We start from the raw sequence: 24,845 nt of genomic DNA on the forward strand, positions 1-24,845 counted from the left end.
ATTTTTGGGGTGCTGAGTTTGATAAATTCTTTATAGATTTTGAATACTAACCCTTTATCACATGTCTCATTTGCAAATATCTTCTCCCATTCTGTAGGTTGCCTTTTAGTTTGGTGATTGTTCCTTCGCTGTGCAGAAGCTTTTTATCTTGATGAAGTTCTAACAGTTTGCATTTGCTTTTGTTTCCCTTGCCTCTGGAGACATGTCTAGTAAAAAGTTGCTGCCTGTGTTCTCCTCTATGATTTTGATGGTTTCCTATCTCACATTTAGGTCTTTCATCAATTTTGTATTTATTATTGTATATGGTGAAAGAAAGTGGTCCAGTTTCATTCTTCTGCATGTTGCTCTCCAGTTGTCCCAAAACCATTTGTTGAAGTAACTGTCTTTTTCCCATTGGATATTATATCCCACTTTGTCAAAAATTAGCTGCCCATATAGTTGTGGGTCCATTTCTGGGCTTTCTATTCTGTTACATTGATCTATGTGTCTGTTTTTGTGTGAGTACCATACTATCTTGATGACTACAGCTTTGTAATACAGTTTGAAGTCTGATGCCCCCAGCTTTGCATTTGTTTTTCAAGATTGCTTTGGCTATTCAGGGTCTTTGTGGTTCCATACAAATTTTAGGATTGTTTATTCTAGCTCTGTGAAAAATGCTGGTCTTATTGGTAGGGATTCCATTAAATGTGTGGATTGCTCTGGGCAGTATAGACATTTTAGCAATGTTTGTTCTTCCAATCCATGAGCATGGAATGTTTTTCCATTTCTGCGTCATCTTCAATTTCTTTCATAAGTGTTCTATAGTTTTCAGAGTACAGATCTTTCACTTCTTTGGTTGTGTTTACTCCTAGGTATCTTATGGGTTTTGGTGCAGTTGTACATTGGATCGATTCCTTGATTTCTCTTTCTGCTTCTTAAAGGTGGACTTTCATTCATCAAAAGACACCATTAAGGAAATAACTAAACAGACTACACAATGGAAGAAAATACGTGCAGTATAAATTAGATAAAGGATCATATCCATAATCTATAACCACCACCTATAACTCAAACATAAGAAGTCATGAAACCCATATAAAAATGTTGAGGTGGATAGGAAACAAAATACTTGGATAGACATCTCAAAAGAAGAGATGTATCCAACACCATTAATCATCAGGAAAATGTAAATTAAAACCACATGGAGATACTACTGCACACCTACTAAAATAGCTAAAATTTAAGACTGAAAATACCAAGTGTTGGTAAGAATAAAGAGCAATTGGAACTGTCATACACTGTTGGTTAGAGTGTAAAATGGTACAACTATTCTGGAAAATAGTTTGGGAATTTTTCATAACATTGAACATACTTCTATGAATTCCATTTATCTGTACTTATATAAAAGATTGATTTTTATAAACTATTACCAGAACAATTTTTACTTAGATAATAATGCTTAGAATTCTAGTACATATAAAATTGGACTAAACATGAGAAATATTTATCTTCATCTACATATAGATCTGTGTGCTTATAATAATGTTTCTCTTTTGAAAAGTATAATACAGCTAAATATCTTAATAGTAGGAGGAGTGTACAGTGGGCTAAGGGTACTAATAAGGAGCATTCCTGAGGCTATCGAATTCTGTACATCAGGGTAACTTCTAGCAGAAGATGCTGACATCTGTATCAGTGAAGAATGGAATAGTTAAGGATCAAGGTGAGCGAGTTACCCAAAAGGACTATGATACTCCATGTTATATGAGGTTCGGGTTCTTAGTTCTTCCTCATATAAGGAAAGAGTACTTCCAGAGTGATCTAGCTGTCTGCCTGAGGAGTCCTTTTACCTCTTCTGGGATTGTGTAAATAATTTCCCCGATCTACGCCTTTTCTAAAAGTTTATGATGCTGTATATTGAGTAAAAACTGAATTCTGCACATTTCAACAGATAATTGTTCCCAATGATGGCTGTTCATCAAATTTCTCTGAGCCTTTTAAAAGTAAAGATAAACAGACTCCACTCCAGACTACTGAAGGAGATTGCTGAGTGAATGTCCAGTCATTTGTATTTTTAAAGACCGCTACAGCTTATTCCTTGTGCACTGAACTTGAGATCAACATTTAAAGGAAAAAAGGTGAAGTTTAGCTACAGTTAAAGTTGGACAGGAATAGCCCACCACACAAATTTCATTTTTAGGAATGTAGTAGTTAAATAATCAAAGAGGCTTTTAAATGAGAATATGGGGGAGGGTATTAAACATACCAAAACAAACATCAAATACCCATTCTAAGAAAACACTAATGATAGAGCGTCTCGGTGGTTCAATCAGTTAAGCGTCTGAATCTTGATTTTGGCTCAGGTCATGATCTCATGGTTCGTGAGCTCAGGACCTACATCAGCTCCATCCTAACCATGGAGCCTGCTTGGGATATTCTCTCTCCCCTCTCTCTCTCTCTCTCTGCCTCACCCCCTACTCGCACATGTGTGTGCACGCTCTTTGGCTCTCTCTCTCTCAAGATACATAAACATTTAAAAAAAAACCCAATAAATGAAAACAGTAATATTAAATACACATAGGTGACATTAGTGTGAATAAAACCCCATTGAAAAAAATAAAGTTTCAAAACAGGAATAAAGAAGTCAGAAAATAGTTAACTATTTATTAAATATTTTATTTACAGAGCCACTTCAATTTTCAATTTGTCTGATATAAGACAACTTGACAAACAGAAATGGATCTTGGGACTACAAAAGTTCATTGAAATAATCTTTTGTTATATGCAACCTGGACTAAATACAATTTATGAAGCAATAATTAAAATCCTCAGAAATAAAACAAAATTGATGGGGTAAAATAAAATTCAATGATAAAAATATATGTCTTCAGGGGATTCTGATGTATCACTGGTAACCAATGACTTATTGAAACATACATATCTATGTGTGAGATACATAATAGGTGCTTAATAAACACTGAGTGAATGAGTAGAAAAATGAATAAATGAATGAACAAGAAATTCTACTTCATATCAAATGGAGCAAGGTAGAGATGGAAATGGATATGGATTTAAAAATATTTTCTGTATATTGAAATTAAGTAACAAATGGACGATATAGTTCCTACTCCCTGGAGTCACTATGAAAAACATGTTACTGATAAAAAATCAACCAATGACACCTGTAGCATCATAGTTGCCCTACTTAATGTCAATTCAGTCACAGTATTAACTATTTGAAATAACCAATCAATTTAATTGTAAATACAATGGTCTCAGAACAAAAAGAGTTGGAAAAATTGGCTTAATATTGACTGAAATTGCTCACTCTGGTAATGAATTATGTTCTGTTTTTGGTTTGCAAGCTAGCACACAGAGCAGTAGTAGAAGATATGAAATCTATTCTGCCTGGCACTTGGCTAATGTTGTGGAAAAAATTAATTTTTAGAAGAGTAAAGAACTTCTCCACTGGAGTACATTTCCATGGTTAGAGAAGCAGTTACCGCTTTGTTGTTTACGGATTCTTCTGAAAGCCCTGCTGTATTTGTTATAAAGTCAAAGAACTCTCATCATCCAAAGGAGTCAACCAATCGGTATACTCTCTCCTACCTCCTTCCTTCCCCAGAGACAGTCTGCAGACTCTGTTGCTTCTCTTTTAACATGTGGTTGTAACTATCCATTTTCTTCAATTCTTACTGACATAAAATTCAACTTCTTGTGGCCAAGCTATTGTGAGTCTCAGTCTCCTAATTGGTATGATCAGCATTATTTGGGGGAAAAAAAGGAATTTTCTTTCCAGGTCTCTATGCAATGACCCTTTCCTGCAAGTCTCCCTTTCTAGTTTTTTCAGCTGTAATAGCCCAGCAGGCCACACTGATGCCACTCTTTCTGCTCCATTATCACTTCTTCCTCTTATCCTCCATGATGGCACTAGTCAACTCTGATCACTCTTTCCACTGAAAACCTGTGGCACTTAAAACAAAACCCCTCATTTGATAATAACCCAATTTAAATACCATAATTAAAGGCACATTGCCTGAAATAAAATCGTGAGCTGGAAGATATCAGTTTTCTTTATTTTCTCTTACTAAATGCTGCAATTTACTTAATTCATGATTGTATTACTATTTCCCCTCTTTTGAGGACAATGTAATCCATGTTATATATTTCCTTGCAATTATCAAGTGTACTCACAAACATGCTCCCTAAATGTAAGATAGAAAAGAGCATATTTGCTGAATGTCCAAAGAAAGTAGAAAATGTGTTTAACTATATATATTAAGGTTAAAAGTATTTTAATAGTCAAAAGGTGAAACAATGCAATATTTTCTGATTTCTTTCCAACTTTTTGATTAAAAGCATAAAGAGTAAAGTCCTAACATTAAAAATAATTACTACCTTTAAAGGAATATTTCTCATTTAAAGAAGCAATTACTGTAGGAAAAAAAAATCCCCAACTCATTCCAGGGAATTAAACCAAGAAAAAATTGACATCACTTAAGATTTAGAAAGATACCTGTATAGATGTACAAACTGCAATTGTGCAGAAATTTGTTCATTCCTTTTTCTTTAAGGGGATAAACGGCTAAACTAATCTGATTTTTCCAGATTTGCAAATTTTATAATGGATTGAAATCCTGAGGGAACTAACAACAGATGGATGATTGTGTTATTCTAATTTCAGCTACCTTAGGGTTTAAGCAAGCTGTCATTTTTAAAAAGACAATCAATTTCTCATTTCAAGAAACATGAAAAAAACCAATGAATATATCTATCCAGCATTTGCTTTGAAACATCTTTTATATCAAAACATGGTTTTTATTTATTTAAATAGAGTGAAATTTTATAATAGGAAACCATTGATTCACTAGCCAAAACAATAAATGATGAAGGGTAAGGATATCTAAAGCTATGGGAAGAAAATGATATTAGCAATAAGCTTACCCTATCATAATATATACTGTACAATCAATAAATAAGAAGCTACCTTATTTTTGGCTGTACTCTAAAACTCCAGTGGACAGCTGTTCAGCAGGAGCCTTTAAAGAATTTAAATTCACATTTGGAGTTTATCTGCCTCGATCATGCATCCAAAAAAGCCAACATCTGAAATCTCCCTCAGCATAATTGAGAAATTTAATACAGGGCAATGAATGTATACACATTGAGCAATTAGTCTTGTTAAGTATTAGATGATTTATAAAACATATCTACAGAAAATGTGACCCAACAATGTGCCAAGCATAGTTGCAGAAACTGGAGATTATACTGAAGACTAGGGAATGGCCACGCAAATCTCCATAATTACCATTTCTTGTTTCCTCTCTTAGTCACAGACATGACCATTAATCCCTGTATGTTTTCACATACATTTCCAGGCTTATTCATAAAGTTATCATTTTCTTCACAAATGGTCTTCTGCAATATTCTCTTCACAATTTGTTTTCTTTCCTCTGTACTTCAATTGCCTGATTTTAAATGTGATGATTATGCCTACTGCAAAGTGTAGTTATTCATAGGGTTGAATAAAAAACACACATCAAGTACCTCAGCATACTACTTAGCTCATAAGAGGTGCTCAATATGTATCAATTCCCTTCATCTACCTAAATTTCTGTTTAATACTACCTTATATTTTCCTCTCATTTCTTTGTTCTCATTTTCTTATGCTCTATTTCACTCCTTTGCCAAACCTGCATTAAAGGTTACTATGTAAATAATTAGGTGTATGTTCATATGTGTATATGCAATTACCAATATATTTAGAATTGTTATACAGATGTATTTGTGTGAATAAAGATAATTATGTTACAGTATATGTATTTATTTTAATAAAAATATATCAAATACTATATTAAAGATACAAAGGAGTTTGAGACCTAATGGGATAATTGAAACTAGCCACATACAACAAATATCAAAATAGTAGTTTAAAGTGAATATAATAATGAGCACAGAGGAGGAACATCTACTTAGTAAGAGGGAAGGGAACATTGTAGCTGCAACTTTACAGTTGAGTTGGACATTATCCTGTGGGTGTCATGGGGAGAGGAAAGCTCATTCAGGAGGAAGAGGCAGAACAAAGGTTCAGTGACATGAATGCACGGGAGGTCTTTGATAGTGGTAATAGAGTCAGAGGGATAGGCTGGCCCAGACTGGAAGTAAATATTTTTAAGTAAATATGATGTATAGTGTCTAACTTGAATAAATATTTAAATGATAATTTCTCCAGCAGAGGAGTCATGCCACCGTAATGAGGAAGAGGAGCAATACCTCTTGATTATCTATTAATCATGAGTCTTTGCTACATCTCTGTTATGTTCACTATCTCTTTGTTTACCAACCCTCCCATTCTGGATATTCACCTTTGGCAGATTTCACTCTACTTCATCCTTTACACAGTCACTAAAATAATCTTCCTAAAGTACAGATGAATCAAGTAAGGCTTCTGCTCAGAAATCTCAAAAGATTTAATCTATTGCCTACTAAAATTAAGACAAACTGATTGACATAATTTATGAAGCCCCCTCCTTCATTCTTTTAGCCATTCTTTTATTTGTCAAATATTTCTTAATACTGCCATTCTAGTTGCAGAAGATATGATAGATAAGATATGGAAACTACCCTATAGGAGTTTACTGTCACATGAAGAATTAGACATTAAGTCAGAATGTGAGAAAGATATGACAGAGATGCATATTGGCTTTGTATATGAAGCTGATGATTTAGCAATTTATATTTCCAGCTCACATTTTTCCCCTAAATGCTAGATTCAAATATCCAATCCAGTGTAAAAAACATTATCTATTTAAATGTATAACAAGCATTCAAAACATAACATAAAATCAAGCTCTTCACCCCCTCTCTCAAACCTATTTCTCCCCCATATCAGTGTATGATAATCTCATCCTTCCAGTGGTTTGGATCAATAACTTAGAGTCTTTAATTCCTTCCTTTCTCTTACATTCCATAGTCAATCTGTTACTCAATTCTGTTGGCTCTCTAATCAAAATATACCCAGAATCCAAATATTTCTATCTCCCACTGACATCCTCATCCAGACCATTACCATTTTTCACCTGCATCTTCGCAACAGCCTCCTAATCCATCTTCCTGCTTTAGTCCTTTGTCCTCCCTTCAGTCTTTTCTCAACACAGCCACCATAGTGATTTTTGTGTAAATCTGAGCATGTGTTCCTATGTTCAAGATGCTACAGTGACTTTCAAAAGCCCTCTATCATCCTTCCTGTCTGCCTTCAATACCTACAATGCTTCTCCTGTACTTGTGTTCAGACACTCATGTCTCCTTCCTGGTCACTAGCTGGAATTCTCCTCCCCTGAAAATATCTACTTATCTTGCTCCCAACTTCTGCTAGTCTGAACATGATTTAATAATGTAACCTTCGTGCCCAAATAGCACTCTGTAGCCCTCTTCCCTGCTGTGTATTTCTCATTCGCTATCATACTATTTGATATACTGAAACATTTATTTCTTTATTGTCTGTGCTCCCACCAGAAGGCAAGATTTTCTCCTTCTTTTGTTTCCTGCTGTGCTTAAATGCTTAGAAAAATTCTACTAAATACTAGAGAACAATACCCGTTTAATAAACGAGTGAGTATTTGGGTGGGGGAAGGAGAAGTTGGCCGTACTAATAGTTTAGGGTTCCTGAAAAATAAATAAAAGGCAAGGGGAGAAAGACATGATGCTGGAGAGGAAGAAAAGGGAAGGATAACATAAGGCCTTCGGTTTTATGATAAGAAGCTTAGACTTTATGCAATGGTCAATGGTGATCTTCCAGGGAATACAGGAATGAATGGTTCAGATTCGCACTTCAAAGATCACTCTGAGAGCAGCACAAAGAATACCTTTGAAGAGAAATCAGATTCTAATCAGCAACACCAGGAAAAGAGGCTGTTGTAATACTCGAGGCAAGAAGTAATGGCGGCCTGAACAAAGAAATCAATTAAGTAGATACACTTGAGATCTATTAAGAACACAGAATTAACATGGTTTGGTAATTGGGAAGAAAATGTGGACTTAAATCCACATAAAATGTGGATTTACTCAGTTTCTGGTTTAGATGGAGAGTAGTACTGCCCACCAAAATAGACAATGTAGAAAAAGAGTACATATCAATAAGGTCTGATGAGGTGAGGGCCCTGTTGGACATTTTAAGTTTGAGGGCTTCCATAGCACCTCTAGGTGATATTTACCTACCAAGTAGCTGGGAATACCACAATGAAGCTTATAGGTGATCTTTGAATGGAGGATGTGAATCAGAAGTTATCAATATATAAAGTAGGTAAAATCGTAGAAACAAATGAGATCACTAGAGGACAGTGTATAGAATCAGAAGAGAAGACATTGCCTTAAAGGAAAATAACTTTTGATGGGTAGATAGGAAAAAAAAGAGCTCAGAAGTTAGAAAGTTATAAGAAAACTCACGCATTTGCACAGAAGAGACTGAAAGATATCTAGATTATCCATAACACCAAGTGAGAGATTTTTAAGATGCAAGTTTGTGCATATTTTTAATCTAATTAGCTCTATGAAATATTATCTATTTTTTAGATAATTAAGTACTTTTCAAAATTCAAGATGTTTAAAACGTACCTGTATATTCCACTGAGGGGAAGTAACATTCAGATGGGCTTTCAGAGAGATGAAGCACAAATTTTTCAAGCAATTCTGGTAAAGCTGTAATAAACAAGAGAATAATTAGGATATTAAAGGTTAAGAATATACATGATAATGCATCTCTAAAGTCACAGACTAGTAGATAAAAGTCATCTGAACTTCTTCACAGTTACACTCTTAAGGGGGTCCAATTCAAAACACATACCACTTTAATATTCATAACAATGTTTCCAATGTAAATTAAATTTTAATTGCTTCACTGAGAACCTACTCAATGTAAAACTGGAAAAGAATCATATTATCTTTAGATTCTCTACGGATTACTTCAGAACTTGCTAAATGATTTCGATACAGAAAGAAAATCATCACTAATTAGGCTATAATATCTTATCATTATTCACACATACAAAAAAAAAAAAATTATCTGAACTCCAGGACCACAGTCAAGGGACAGTTCTCTTTCAAAACCAGGACATGTTAGGTGTTTTAGACACTTTGCAACTTTATATATGTTCAAGACAACTGGATCAAAAGTAAGCTTGCCAGCAACTGGGCAAAGGGTAAGATCCACTGGCAGAAAACAGGAATTTTAGGGCAATGATACTCTTCTGTATGATAAATCTCCCCCATTATACATTTGTTAAAATTCATAAAATGTACATGGCATCTGGGTGGCTCAGTTGTTTAAGCATCTGACTTCGACTCAGGTCATGATCTCATGGTTCATGAGTTTGAGCCTCGCATTAGGTTCATTGCTTTCAGTACAGAGCCCGCTTCAGATCTTCTGTCCCCCTCCCCCACCCCTCCCCCACTCACATGCATGCGCTTTCTCTCTCTCAAAAAATAAACACTAAAAAAAATTCATAGGATGTACAAACACTAGGAATGAACCCTAATATAAACTATGTACTTTGGGAGACAATGATGTGTCAGTGTAGGTTCACTGATTGTAACAGGGGTATCACTCTGATGTGAGATATTTATAGTGGGGAAAGTTGTGCATATATGCAGGCATAGAATGTATATGGGAATTCTGTACTTTCTGCTGAATTTTGCTGCGAATCTAAAGTTGCTCTAAAAAATAAAGTTCATATTTAAAAAAATAAGAAGAGGGGCACCTGGGTGGCTCAGTTGGTTGAGCAGCCGACTTCAGCTCAGGTCATGATCTCGCAGTCCGTGAGTTCGAGCCCCGTGTCGGGCTCTGTGTTGACAGCTCAGAGCCTGGAGCCTGTTTCAGATTCTGTGTCTCCCTCTCTCTGACCCTCCCCCGTTCATGCTCTGTCTCTCTCTGTCTCAAAAATAAAACGTTAAAAAAATTAAAAAAAAAATAGGAAGAAATGCCTTTCTACTAGTGGAACAGTACAGAACTGAGCAAAAAAAAAAAAAAAGTTAGCTTTTCTCTGACAATGCCACATAGATATGCCACTGTGTTTGAATTTATTATCCTCAAAATGTATATAACCAGTTGAATTATACTTAATATAGAATCCAGAATTATTTTTCTGGAAAGAAATGTATCTTTAAAGCAACTTACACGCTTATACATGTATATTTAGCAAGCAAGTCTAAGTCACCTTTAAAAAAAATTTTTTTAATGTTTATATATTTTTGAGAGAGACAGAGACAGAATGCAAGTGGGTTAGGGGCAGAAAGAGAGGGAGACACAGAATCTGAGGCATGCTCCAGGCTACGAGCTGTCAGCGCAGAGCCCTGACATGGGGCTCGAACTCATGAGCTGTGAGATAATGACCAGAGCCAAAGTCAGTTCAACCAACTGAGCCACCCAGGTGCCCCAAGTCACCTTTTATTTTTTATTAATTTTTTTTAACATTTATTTATTTTTGAGACAGAGAGAGACAGAGCATGAATGGGGGAAGGGCCAGAGAGAGAGGGAGACACAGAATCTGAAGCAGGCTCCAGGCTCTGAGCTGTCGGCACAGAGCCTGATGCGGGGCTCGAACTCACGGACGGTGAGATCGTGACCTGAGTGAAGTCGGACGCTCAACCGACTGAGCCACCCAGGCGCCCCTCAAGTCACCTTTTAAACTATGTATTACATTCAGGATATTAACTCTGATTTATATTAATCAAATGGTCTCTTTTTCATATCCAAGTACATTTTAAGCACATAAGTCACAAAGAAAATTAGTGTTCAACATGTGAAAAATGTAAATCAAATAGGAATAACAACATGTGCTTTCCAATAACTGTAGCTCTGATAAGTCAGGTATCACAATATTTTAATGCCTTAAGGTAAAAACAAAATTTACTGAATTCTACTCATGATTTCAAATTAAAGTAAGTATTAAAAAGTATGAGAATGTAATTGCTGAGGATCAGAAAGGGCACCAGTATTGACAATTATTTGAACTTCTAGTTGTTTAAGGGTTCTATCTTCACAGGCAGAAGGATAAATTCTCTTACTCACAGAAAAATCTTTCAAAGTTTTTATCTATGAATGTATACATAAATAATAGCCCTTAGGTGAGAGCTTTCAACCTCCATGTGTTTATGTCACTTAATATTGTCTCTTGAGATTATAATTTTTTAAGAGTATCTTGATGAATTTTAGAAACAATCATTCTGAATTCAATGATACAAATAAGAGGTGAGATACACATGAGTAGCAAAGGTTATATAAAAAGTTAGTTTTAAAGTGGAAATATCCATTTAAAATTATAATCATTCTCATTTTAGCACAACCATATGTTTGCTATGTGTTATGCACACAAGTAAAATGTTTGAATTAATGAGAAAAGTCACAGCATACTGCTAAACAATTCTTTGAATCCTATGCCCCAAATCAGGGTTAGCCATCAGACACCTAAACAAACTCCATGAACTGGGAAAATTCTTTATCACATCTGTGAGGGAGGTAAACACAATATGATTTGAAACTTAATAGCCACCAGACTAATTGCAGGTGTTTGCAAAGCACACTATTTTCTGGGAAGTACTGATCTTGAAAGGCAAAATTATGCTATTAGATCCATACATTGAGAGCTTTTAGATAAAGTCATTCTAGAAATCATATGCAAAAATGGCATTACCAAACTATCTGAAGAAGGTTCTGGATTTCTACTGGTTCCAATACAGTATATTCATTTTGCCCAGCAACCCTTATGAACAGCACTAGACACTTTCAAATATTTTGAGAGGCTATAGTCACGGAATAATACTAAAAACTAATCTACACGTGGTATTTGCCTTTTCAATGTTCTCAAGTAGCTTATATTCATTCTTTCCTCTATATTTTTAAAGAAAATTTACTTTATATAATTATAGATTCAGAAAGTTGTGAGAACAGTACAGAGATAACTTCCTTTATCCCTTCATTTAGAATAGGTCTGCTTTGACAAATTCTTCATCTGAAAATGTCTTGATTTTCTATTCCTGAAGACTATTTTCAGTGCTTGAATGTCACACTACTCCCTCTGTCCTCCATCTTTTCTGGTGAGAAATCAACAGTATTGATTTTCCCCTGTAGGTAAGATGTTGTTTCTTCTGGGGCGCCTGGGTGGCTCAGTCGGTTAAGTGTCCGATTTCATCTCAGGTCATGATTTCATCATTCATGAGTTCGAGCCCCGCGTCCAGCTCTGTGCTGACGACTTAGAGCCTGGAACTTGCTTCAGATTCTGTGTCTCCATCTCTCTCTCTGCCCCTCCCCTGCTCATGCTCTGTCTCTATCTTTCAAAAATAAACAAACGTTGAAAAAAAATTAAAAAAAAGATGTTTCTTCCCTTCTCTGCTTTCAAGATTCTTTTTGTCTTTAGTTTTTATTTTTTAAATTTATTTTAACGTTTATTTTTGAGACAGAGACAGAGCATGAAAGGGGGAGGGGCAGATAGAGAGGGAGACACAAAATCCAAAACAGGCTCTAGGCTGTCAGCACAGAGCCCGACATGGGGCTTGAACTCACGGACCACGAGATTATGACCTGAGCCGAAGTCAGATGCTTTACCGACTGAGCCACCCAGGTGCCCCTTGTCTTTAGTTTTTAAGTTTGACTATATTGTGTCTTGGTGCGAGTTTCTTTGGGTTTACCCTGCGTTGTGGTTCTTGAATCCACAAGTTTAGGTTTCTTGAAAATTTGGAAAGTTTTTAACTATATTTCTTCAAATACATTTGTAGTCCTAACCTCTTTCCAGGTCTCCAATGACATGTTAGATCTTTTGTTATGGTTCCATAAGTCTCTGGGACTCTGTTAATTTTTTTTTTGTTTTTCAGTCTATTTCCTCTTTGTTAATACCTTCAAGTTTACCAATCCTTCCTTCTGTCCTTTCCAATTTATTGTTGACCAATCCATTTAGCTTTTTATTTTGATTACAGTATTTTCATTTCTAAAATGTCCTTTTGGATTTTCTTTATTTCTTTGTTGATACTTTCTAATTTTAAATTTGCATGTGTGAGACAAAAAAACATGTGTGGAAGGGAGGGAAGGAGGGGTGGTGGCCCTGTTACTACTGAGTGATGGTAAAAATCCTGAACTTTCTACCTGAATCTCCTCTGATACAATCCTAGCAAGGAGCAGCAAGGGTGCCCCATTACTGCCAGGTAAGGACGGAAGTCCAGGCTATGCCCAAGTCTTGCTAGCAGGATTCTCTATGGTGGATTCTATGGTTGGATTAAAGTGGTCATTTTCTATAAAAAGTATCTTGATAGGCTACCCCTCTCCTGCTTCTTTTGGTTAAAGACAGTATGCTTTTATTGACCCCGCCTTTTGATCCTATGACTTGATGGCCTTCTTAATCACTCTTTCTAGGATATACTAGGCAAAAAGAAAATTCAGAGAATTCACCTCTGAGGTGCCCACAAATATATACCACTTGTCTCTGAAAATGTAATTTCTCCAACAACAAAATATATTTTTCCCACTTTAATTTTATAACAAATGATACAAATATGAAAACCACAAAGCATGGCTAATAAAGTGGACAATTTTATAGTTTACAAAAAAAAATCTATCGTATGTTTACATTAGAACCTTTTCCTTAGACTTTTATTCAAAATAATGTTCATTTAAAAATGATGATTTTTAGAAAACAAATGCACAAGTAACTATGTGAATATAAAACAAATTATTTGCGGGGAGCCTGGGTGGCTTGGTCGGTTAAGTGTCCGACTTCGGCTCCAGTCATGATCTCACAGTCGTGAGTTCAAGCCCCACGTCGGGCTCTGTGCTGACAGCTCAGAGCCTGGAGCCTGTTTCAGATTCTGTGTCCCCCTCTCTCTCTGCTCCTCCCCTGTTTATGCTCTGTCTCTCTCTGTCTCAAAAATAAATAAACGTTAAAAAAATTAAAAAAAAATTATTTGCTAGTTTAGGAAACATAGCCATCACCTCAAAATTCCAATTTCCTTAAGAGTAACTACATTTATTTGGCTGGATGTGGCAGAGTTTTAAAATATGTATCAATAAAAAAGTCAATCAAGTTTCCAAAAATGTAGCAGTATGGTAAATTCAGGGGAAAGCTGGTGAAACCAAGCAAATTATTACCTAGGTAAAGTCAGATCAATATTCAATTTTGCTTACCAAGACCTCTTAGTTTAAAAAAAAGTTTTGTTGTCTCTCAGATTTTAATTTTTTTGATAGTTTATGTGCTGCCTACAATTTTACTGGTATTAGGGAGTAAGGGTCGGTGGGCATCTTCCTCCATGTTCTTTCTGGCCTCCAGCTTCCTTGCATCTCAGATTTTAATTTTTGTTTTCAAGGATCATAAGTTTCTCAGAAGTTAATGGACTTCTGGAATGAGTATTATGTATTCTAGACATGTCAGTACTAATCCACAGGAAACACAACTTCCATTAATATAATTTTCATACAAAAAAACCCCCACAAAAATTAAACAATGTACTCACCAGTTCCACTGATTATATCAGGTTTGGCCTTCATCATTTTGCAAAACTGTTTTCGGCAGTTTTCTATCCACTCAGTTTGTTTATCAGACATTTTGAAGCATAATAAAAGTTTGCCAAGATCATTGTCTAATAAGAAACATAGCTATATTATGATGAGAAACACTGAAAAATAAGTATTAATGTTAAATATGTAAATAGTTACAAATTCCAGAAAAAGTATAGTATATGGCTTTCAAAAGAAAACATTTTCTGTAATTACATCTTATACGATCAATTGCTATTTATACTTATTAAATGCCCAGAAAAAATTTAAAAGCTGACAAAATGGACTGACTTCTAACCATAATGCTTGAATATTCTTTTTCTTATATGAAAGTGACTCATTACTGAGTATTTGAATAGACATCAAATAACAGATGTAATAAATGTAAGATTTCATTACATATATGGACATGAACATTATACTCTTATTTCATGCACATTGATATACAATTTTATTAATTCCTTTAAAAGCAAAAAGAAAACATAAGCATAGAAAAATTTCTAGTCAATCATTTATTTCCACTTCTTGCAAAAAATTATACTGAAAATGGATGACGCCAAAATATAACTTCTTTCTAAGCAATTTCATGAATACATGGGAACTTTCATCTAATTTTACTTTTCCATGTTAAATTTAGTTTTATTCCCATGAGATTTTTCCATCTTCCACTTTAATTTCATTCTTATGAGATTTAGCATTAGAAAACATCTATTAATAATATATTAAATAAGGACTTTGGCCTCCCTAAGAAAAGGATATACAAATATTTATTCAAACAAACATATATAATATCTTCCCACATATATGTAGGCAAAGATTCAAGGGAAAGAAAAAAGAAGCAAAAATGTTATTTTCTAGAAGATCATGGGGGAATAGGTAGTCACATGAACTCATACCTTTTAACTTTCTTTGAAAGAGATTTTTGGGATCAAAAAGGAAAAAAACCACCTTTTGAAAATAAAGGGTCAAAGGCCTGACTGCTCCTGCCCAAAGATGTGTCTGGGAACACTACCAGCACAAGTACATCTGCCTAAGCTCTATTTGGGGTGATAAATCCCACCGGGAAATAACAGTGGTCAATCTAATACCAGAGATAGTTTCAATCAACTCTTCTTTTCAAAAATAAAATATAATAAAATTATAATAAAACAGGTCCTTATTCTTATAGCTTTAAAAACTTAATCATCCTACCATACCAAACTGTTCTATTTTTTTCATTCAATATTTGTAAAAATATATTCAATAAATATGTATGGAGCTCCTACATACAAGATATGTATGTATCTTGGCTACAACAATCAAGACAAAGTCACTTGCCTTCATGAATACCACATGACATAAACCATATTTTGTATGCCTGTATATATGTGTGTGTGTGTGTGTGTGTGTGTGTATAATACTGCAATTAAGACATATCATTCCTATGATCTAAATTGGTTTTATTTAGTCCTAAAAAAGCAGATATATATATCACACAGCTCCCATGGTTATGAAATCTAAAATAATATAAATATATAAATCATAATTTATGTAAATATGTCCTTATTTGACATGTAGGTCACAAAAAAAGCCTTTGCATATCAAAGCTACATATTCTTTTATACAAACATATGAGTATACAAGTAAACATACCAAAGATATGCATACTCACACAAATATACACATGAGCTAGAAAGAATTGTTTGTTCAAAGAATGTGTAATTCAGATACTTAGTATAAATATTCTCTTTGAATATTAAGACCAAAATAATGCTGTAACATTTCATAAATAGACTCAATCAGAAACAATAACTAGAGAAAAATTAAAGTGATTAAATCAAAGTAAAAATGATTCTTTCAAATAAAAACTCTTAAAACCTTTAACCTAAACTCAAGAAATACCAAAGCTGATAATTTTGTTGAAAATTATGTTACTAATAACAACGTTATAATGTTAAATGTATCTTAACATGACTTAGGTAAAATACTTAATGCAACACAGCATTAAAATAAGTTTTTGTAGTTCCATTTAGAATATCTACATAACTTATTTCCCAAGAACAAACTACCTAGAGTCTAATAGGAATCACTAGTGGCACATGACTGCAAAGACAAATGCATTTTTTCATCTCTCTTTCCTCCTCTAGGTCTTTTCCATCCTTGTGTAATCTGTCTTCTAACTACTATCTCCTTCAAGTAGAAGATGCCCACATAGCTCTTTCATAAATTACCTGCTATTTAACAATCCTATATAATTCTTTCCCTCTTCCCTCCCTCTGTCCATTCCTTCACATTTGCTATTCTGTTTCGCTTTTCATCATCTCATTCTAAGAAAAAAAGCACAAGGCACCATAACTGTAAACAGCGCGGAAGCAGCAGATGTGGTATGCATATGGATCTACCAGTCAGCGGAAGGGCTAAAGGGTCCAGTTTACCTGGAAATTGGAATTTGGGCTGTCAGAGGGGAGGGTGGGTAATGGTTACTGAAGAGGGCACCTGTTGGGATGAGCACTGGGTGTTGTATGGAAACCAATTTGACAATAAATTTCATATTAAAAATAAAGAAACATTAAAAAAATTAAAAAAAAAAAAAAAGAAATCTGTTAGGACCAAAACCGCTAACATAGGCACCATTACCTGGGTGTGCTGCCACAAGGACTTCCAAATGTCTCCCTCACAATGAACTAACCTATTCAGTCACAGACAATGATTGACAACCAAAGGCCTCCCCTAATTAAAAGGTGTCAATACAACCTAAAGACAGGCTAACTTGAAGGTACAGCCTACACAAGAAGGATAATTCAAGATTTTCCAACCCTCTCCCAAGTTTGCCTACCACTCTTCCTATTTTTGTGCAGAGTAAAGTGGGAAGTCCAGAGAGAGGCCAAAGGTGTTACATAAGCAAAGGCTTTTGGACATGGAGAATGAGGCAAGAGGAAATAAATCATAGGAACGGTAGTATAAAGAATACAATAACTCTAACTTAGTGATTATGTGAGTAGAGCAAATATGAATCTGGTGTTGTCCAAAAATTTCTATGTTTATAATAACACAAAAGAATTAAACCCAGAGTTTTGTCTCTGGTCATGATATAGGTACTGGGAATAGACCTGCTGTCCTGCTGTAAACAACATGAAAAATAAAATATAATAAACAACTGTTTTCAAACATTGGCCAATAGGCTGTAGAGGACTGTTTTGCTGGAGAAAAGGGAAACTAATGTGATGAGCTTTATACATTTTTTTAAATTTAAACAAACAAACAAACAAACAAACAAACAAAATGTGGTCAGCTTTACACCTGGGCTTTCTTCTTGAAGGCAATTCCAAGATCACTATGCAGCAAGGGGGATGCCATGGAGGTCTTCCAAAGTTGAAGAGACAGAAGTCAAATTGCAGAGACAGATTGAGGAGACTAAAATTTATAGATTATAGTACTGAAAAGAGCAGAGCCAAAAACTAGAGAGATCTGTGTAAATCTCTGTCAAGCTGATTGCAAAATACTCAGCTCTGCAAATGAAGAGTGAAACCCCACAAAGTTGGGCAAAAAACAGTTGGAAACTTGTAAAATGAACAATTCCCAGAGCATACATGGTCGCTACCAGATGTCCAAGTTCCAGGGTGAAGAGTCCTTAACTACCAGGTAGTAATAGTATTAAGTTAGCAATAAAGGCAATTCTAGACTCACCCTAATCAAAAAATCAAAGCCTTGAAAAGATCAAACTGATCTGTAACTTGACAGCACTCCAAAAAATGTTTAAAGAAAACCAAAATCCCGCATTCAACAGTGTGATATCAATAACGTCTCATATCCAATAAAAAAAAAATCACTAACATGAGAAAAGGGAAAAATGTGGCTCAAACCAGTAGCTAAATCAACTAATAGATGAAAGAACTAAAGTTATATGATTAGCAAAGATTTTAAAGTAGCTCTTTTTAAGTATTTAGAGAAAATATGAACAAAATCAAAAGCTTTGCTACAATTTAAACCAATTGTAGTTTATCAGTACTGGAATGCCACTTAGTAAAAACAGACAGCATATGGTACATGTAACAAACTGGATGAATCTCAAAACTACTATGCTGAAAAAAATTAGGCGCAAAAGTATCCTATATAATTCTATTTGTATGTACCACTAGTTATAGGAAAACTAATCCTTGGTAGCTCTTCTCAAATGGACTATGTTTTGTTCTGAGGGAGGTATTTCAGCAGTCTTTAGAGACATTTCTGATTGTCACTGATTGTACAGTGAGGAATACAGAGACAGTTCTACTGGCATCTAGTGGGTAGACCAGGGATGCTGCTAAAAATCCTACAATGCATAGGACCGCACCCTCTGGTAACAACCAGTTACCCACCCCCAAATATTAAGAGTGCTGAGGATGAGAAATCCTAATCTACAGTAGTGGGGGGAAAATCAGTAGTTGCCTGAGACTGGGACTAGAGAGAAGATGACTGCAAGGGACAAAGGGAACTTTTGCAGGGTCATGAAAATGTTACATATTTGATTATGGTGGTGATTATGTGTGCAAAAGTATGTCAAAATTCAAACTATTCTTAAAATGGATGCATTCTGGGGTGCCTAGTTGGTTCAGTCAGTTGAGCAGCCAACTCTAGATTTCAGCTCAGGTCATCATCCCAGAGCTGTGGGACAGAGCCCCGTGTTGGGCTCTGTGCTGAGCATGGGGCCTGCTTGAGAGTCTCTCTTTTCCTCTCCCTCTGCCCCTCTCCCGTGTATGCGCGCGCGCGCGCACACACACACACACACACACTCTCTCTCTCAAAAGAAAAAAACAGATGCATTAGTTGTATATAAAAAAAATTGAGTATATTTACATACATGTATGTAAATGTTGATATAATTGAAAGTGTCAGTGAGTAAAATCTTCTAAGCATATTAGTTTCACTAAAATATGAGCAATTATAGTTCCTAATTTGATATAAAGTCTGTATAAGAACTCAATACTTCATAAGAAAGCATGTGCATATTATCAATTACATAGTTTTTAAAAAGAGGAAGATTATTACAAAATTACATGATCTTTGGGGGCAGTGAGGGAATTTTTCTTTCTCTGAAGAGCACTATACAATTATATTTTTTATGAAAAATAAAATACCTTGACCAGAAAAAAAAACTTAATAAACCTTAATTAAGTATATGAGAATGTATAGAGGTGCCTAGGTGGCTCAGTTAGTTAAGTGCCTGACTTCAGCTCAGGCCATAATTGGGCAGTTTCTGAGTGCAAGCCCCACATTGGGCTCTATGCTGACAGCTCAGAGCCTGCTTTGGAGTCTGTGTGTGTGTGTCTCTCTCTGCCCCTCTCCCACTCACACCCAGTGTCTGTCTGTCTCTCTCAAAAATAAACATTAAAAAAAAAAGTAAATGTATGGGCATGTATAAAATGATTCACTTGCAAGAACCCTAATCACAATATTGAAGTGTTTTCAAGTATATAGATTTTTAAAATCCTCATTACATCTTCTTATGAGATTCTGGCTCTTTTCTGGGTACAATCCAGTCTCCTATAATGAAATGAATATTTACTTCTTAGGGTTAAATGAGAAAAAAAATATCCTACTTCCCCATGAGGAATCCAGGTTTATATTCTATACACTAAATATAAAATTCCCTTAATGCACATTTTTATATAAAATGTTTTTATATATTTCTAACCCTACAATATTATTTTTAGAGAAATTAAAATACCATAATTTAGTTCCAGTACATTAATTACACATCTAGCTATGAAGTTCCCATAATAAACTACTGTTTTGATTTCCAAAGAAAGGTTTGGTGTGTCTAATGAGTTTATGCTCTTCTTCTCTTTACTCCTTCAGACTATGATTTACAGACAATGAAAAATTGGAAGAGAGAGTTAAAAAATGTATTTTAAACTAATTCCTTACTACCATCGAGGAAAAGAGAAAAAAAAAATCAAGTTTAATGTTCACCAATCACAGCTTACAATATTCCATATCTGAACTCTGAAATTCTTTGTTATGGTGAGCATCTTTTCATTCTCGAAGATATTATATCATTTTCCTCAAAAGATTATTATATAGAAATATTATATTGATTATAAGACTATTATGGACAACATAAAAAGAACCTCAGTTTCAAAGGGGGGAAAATATTTCAGTATAAATACAGAGAAAACCTGCTATTTACACAGAAACTTTTAGTAATTCTTTCCTAGATGTAATTGTGAATGCCCACTTTATACAGATTATTTTAACAGATTGTACAAAAGAAACAAAATAAATGGAAGATTTCATAAACTAACTACCAATAGATTCCTAGGCTTAATTCAGATAGTCACCTTTGTGTTATCCTAAACCTTATTTGTGTAATATTTGCTTTCCACATCTCTTTATCTTCTTCCATGTAGTTTAACATAGTCCTTTCAGTTTACTCTTATTATAATTAACAAGGGAAAACTTTGAAGCCATCTTGGAGAACAAAGATGCTTAAATTCTCTGTATTAGTTTTCTGTATATCTCTAAATTTGGGAGTATCTAAATTCATTACACATTTTTGTTCTATTTGAACTAAATGGGCTTTTAACACATGACATCCATATTTTATACAGATTATTCCTCATTGTGGAATTATCATACCACTTTTCTTTTTTTTAAATATGTGATAATCATTTACCATAAAAGAAATGGGTCATGGTTTTTTTTTTTTTAATTTTTTTTTTTTAACGTTTATTTGTTTTTGAGACAGAGAGAGACAAAGCATGAATGGGGGAGGGGCAGAGAGAGAGGGAGACACAGAATCGGAAGCAGCCTCCAGGCTCCAGGCCGTCAGCCCAGAGCCCGACGCGGGGCTCGAACTCAAGGACCGCAAGATCGTGACCTGAGCTGAAGTCGGACGCTTAACCGACTGAGCCACCCAGGCGCCCCGAAATGGGTCATGTTTTTATTTTTTTTATTTTTTATTTTTTTCAACGTTTATTTATTTTTGGGACAGAGAGAGACAGAGCATGAACGGGGGAGGGACAGAGAGAGAGGGAGACACAGAATCGGAAACAGGCTCCAGGCTCTGAGCCATCAGCCCAGAGCCTGATGCGGGGCTCGAACTCCCGGACCGCGAGATCGTGACCTGGCTGAAGTCGGACGCTTAACCGACTGCGCCACCCAGGCGCCCCATGGGTCATGTTTTTAAAAAATGGGGGACTTAGTTTTCCCTTATCACCTGTACCTAAACTAGCAGGTGATCTGTCTCCCCTGGTTGCCACAGATGTTTGTTTCAAACATGAAGTAACAGGTACATGAAATAAGAAGTTTTATTATTCAAAAGAAAATATTTATTCTGATTTTTAAACTAAGTATCTCAACAGCTGCAGCTCAAGACTTGCTGCATTGAAAGGAAACCATAATCTCATACTCCCAGTCTCCTCAGCAGAATGTTAAATAAACTATTTACCTTTATCTGCAGAAAATATATCTTAATTACAGGTTAGAAAGAGTAAGAAAAAAGACTAAGAAAATGTCTGATCTGACATAGGCCTAAATTAGTAGTTGATAATTCATCACAAAAAATATAGACTGTATGTGCAAGACATAATACAAAAAGCATTTAATATCATAATATCCATCATTATGCTGCATTATATTTCATGTAGCATCATAATATTTTCAAAGTACTGTCACAGTTTTTCCTATGGGGTTATGTTTTTAGTTGACTGGAGGAGGAATGGTAATCCTAAATTTTACTGAATTTATCAGACTAGCAATGAAGGCAATCTGGTCTACTCAACTTGTTAATTAGGTAATTTTCATTCTTTTATTAAAATATAGTTGCCATTATATTTCATCTCATTCTTCTTTTTTTTTTCTCTTAAAAAGCTTATTTCTGGGGTGCCTGGGTGGCTCAGTCAGTTGAGCGTCCAACCTCAGTTCAGGTCATGATCTTGTGGTTCATGATTTCAAGCCTTGCAGTCAGGCTCTGTGCTGACAGCTCAGACCCTGGAGCTGCCTCAGATTCGGTGTCTCCCCTTCTCTCCGCTCCTACCCCACTCAAACTCTGTCTCTCCCTCTCTCCCAAAAATAAACATGAAAAAAAAACTGCATAAAAAAAGTGTTTTTCTACATACGATGTAGGTAGTATTCCAGTTTTGATCTATACTATTAGGATTGTATAATGGATTGTTATCCCATTTGTAAATTTAAAAGACACGAAAATGATTAATCAGGGACACAGGCATGGACTTAATGTCTGAAAAGAAATAAGTGTCAGCAAAAAGAAGCATCAGTGGATAAAGAATTAAACTCAATAAGGACATGAAAATTTATTAAACAAAATCAATAAAGATTAATGAGAACCATCTTGTTGAAATAAGAACATTGTTCCAACGATCAAATTACAGTATTTGTAAATTTATAAATTTCAATGTCTTTTAATGTGAATGATCTAAAATACAAGCATGTCTTGAGAGCTAGGATAAAATATGCTGGCATCATAAGAATGAAACTACAAAACCCACGAACTTTATTATTCATTTACTGCACAATGTCTAGCTCCAGAGGCAGAGAATATGGTACCCTTGTTCTTCAGTTAACACCTCTAATTCATAAGCTTTATTAACATTTGTTTTTTATATTGAAGAAAATACACTACAATAATTATTTTATAAGCAGTAGTCTGCAATTATAAAATGTTCAAGATAAATTTATATATAATACCCATCAAAAAGCCTTTCAATTCCCCAACATATTAGTAATACACTGCCAATGGTTTGCATTTTCATTTATGCTTTTATAAAGTACCAAACCTATGCAAATAATATACATTTAATACAGTGACTTAGATTCATGTTTCTCACTTAAGAACAGAATATAGTCCTCACAGACATTTGATGAATACATAGAACCTAATGATCAACATACATTTTATACTGAATTCATTCAGAGCTGAAAATTTACAAACTGAAAAGCAAGTTCTAACTGGAATTCACTTCAATTTTGTATGATATCCTCCCTCCTTTCCTCATTAATTGAAGAAGGAAAAACTACTTCATGTTGGGGTGGGGGAAGATATTACAAAGAGATTATATCTCACATATTATTTAAAATGATCGTTTTTCTCATATATGAATAATGCCATCTAAAAATATCTGAACAATCAGACCATAAAGATTTTAACATTATGTGATGTATTCCATTAAAGGGAATGATTATCACCATGGAACTTACTCTTTTATATAGTATCTGAAAGAGAATGTTGTGCCAGGCAGAAAATCAATTTCCTATCAGATAAGTAAAAATGCAGCAGAGGAAGCAGTAAAGTTAAGCTATTGAAGATACAAAGAGATTAAATTTGAAGTAATCACAGAATAAAGGCTGTGTATTTTTTTTGGTTATTTTTTTCAATTTTGGAAAAAAATGAAATGAATGCCAACAATATATATAGCTTTTATGTGCTATAAAACCATAAACTACCACTTTGTAAATGATAAAACAACTATAATAAAGGTGTCTACCTCATGAATGATATATACAGAAGTCTAGCTCAAAGTACTTTCTAACTGCAAAGCTGTTGATGCTCTAAAAAATGAGTCCCATCAGAGATTATTCTAGGTATGAGAAAAATTTCTAAATTTACTTCAGATTAGCCTGAAAGGAATTCCCAATGTCCACTGACAAAGATTTGAAAGATAGGCTCTGATGATGGAAAAAATAAAAGGAGAAAAAATTCAATGTTAATTCATCCATTCATTAAATATACGTTTATTATTGTCTACCACCTAAGGCAGACAGCATTTTTGTCTCATAGAAATTACACTGTAGGGAGCAGTGAACAAAATACATAGCTCAAAGTAAGGTATAGTGTGGTAAGAGAAATCCACTGGGAGGCAGAGAGATGTAAGGGAAGAAGTATATTTTAGATAAGGTGGAGATAACTTCTCTGAAGAAGTAACATCCAGACTAAGCATAAAAAGTTTAGAAGGAACTGTGTGAGAGGAGGAGTCAGTACTCCAGGAAAAGGGAACATCAACAGCAAAGGCTAGAGGCATAAACTTGACGTAGTCTAAGATGTGAAAGAAGTTACCAAACCACTTATCTGATAAGGAATTTATATCTAGAATATATAAAGAACTTTTACAACTCAGTAATAAAAAGATAAATAATTAAAAAATAGGCAAAGGATGTGAATAGTAATTTCTCCCAGGAATATCAGTCTTCAGGGGAATGCAAATCAAAACCACAATGAAATAGCACTTCACATCCTACTGGATGGCCAGATCACAACATATGATGATGATGATGATGTGGAGAAATGAGAACTCTCAACACTGTTGATGAAAAGGTAAAATGGCAAAGCTGCTTCAGAAAACAGGGAAGGTTC

The 24,845-nt window shown here is 34.8% G+C and overlaps 1 protein-coding gene across 8 annotated transcripts in view; it reads right to left on the bottom strand.

Annotated features, from left to right (window-relative positions):
- Window positions 1-24,845, bottom strand: part of TBC1D32 (TBC1 domain family member 32) — a 204,315-nt gene that overhangs the window by 36,888 nt on the left and 142,582 nt on the right. For 7 of the 8 annotated variants that reach the window (XM_045057969.1, XM_045057971.1, XM_011282635.4 and 4 more), the window contains 2 exons: window positions 14,473-14,598; window positions 8,593-8,676 (listed from right to left, as the gene is read on the bottom strand). In XM_045057969.1, the coding sequence (XP_044913904.1) occupies window positions 8,593-8,676; window positions 14,473-14,598 (210 nt within the window). Of the gene's footprint in view, window positions 1-854; window positions 7,845-8,592; window positions 8,677-14,472; window positions 14,599-24,845 lie in introns of those variants that run through there. The other variant, XM_045057973.1, reaches the window with a different exon arrangement.

This window comes from Felis catus, chromosome B2 (assembly GCF_018350175.1).
Source record: "Felis catus isolate Fca126 chromosome B2, F.catus_Fca126_mat1.0, whole genome shotgun sequence".
Classification (NCBI taxonomy): domain Eukaryota; kingdom Metazoa; phylum Chordata; class Mammalia; order Carnivora; family Felidae; genus Felis; species Felis catus.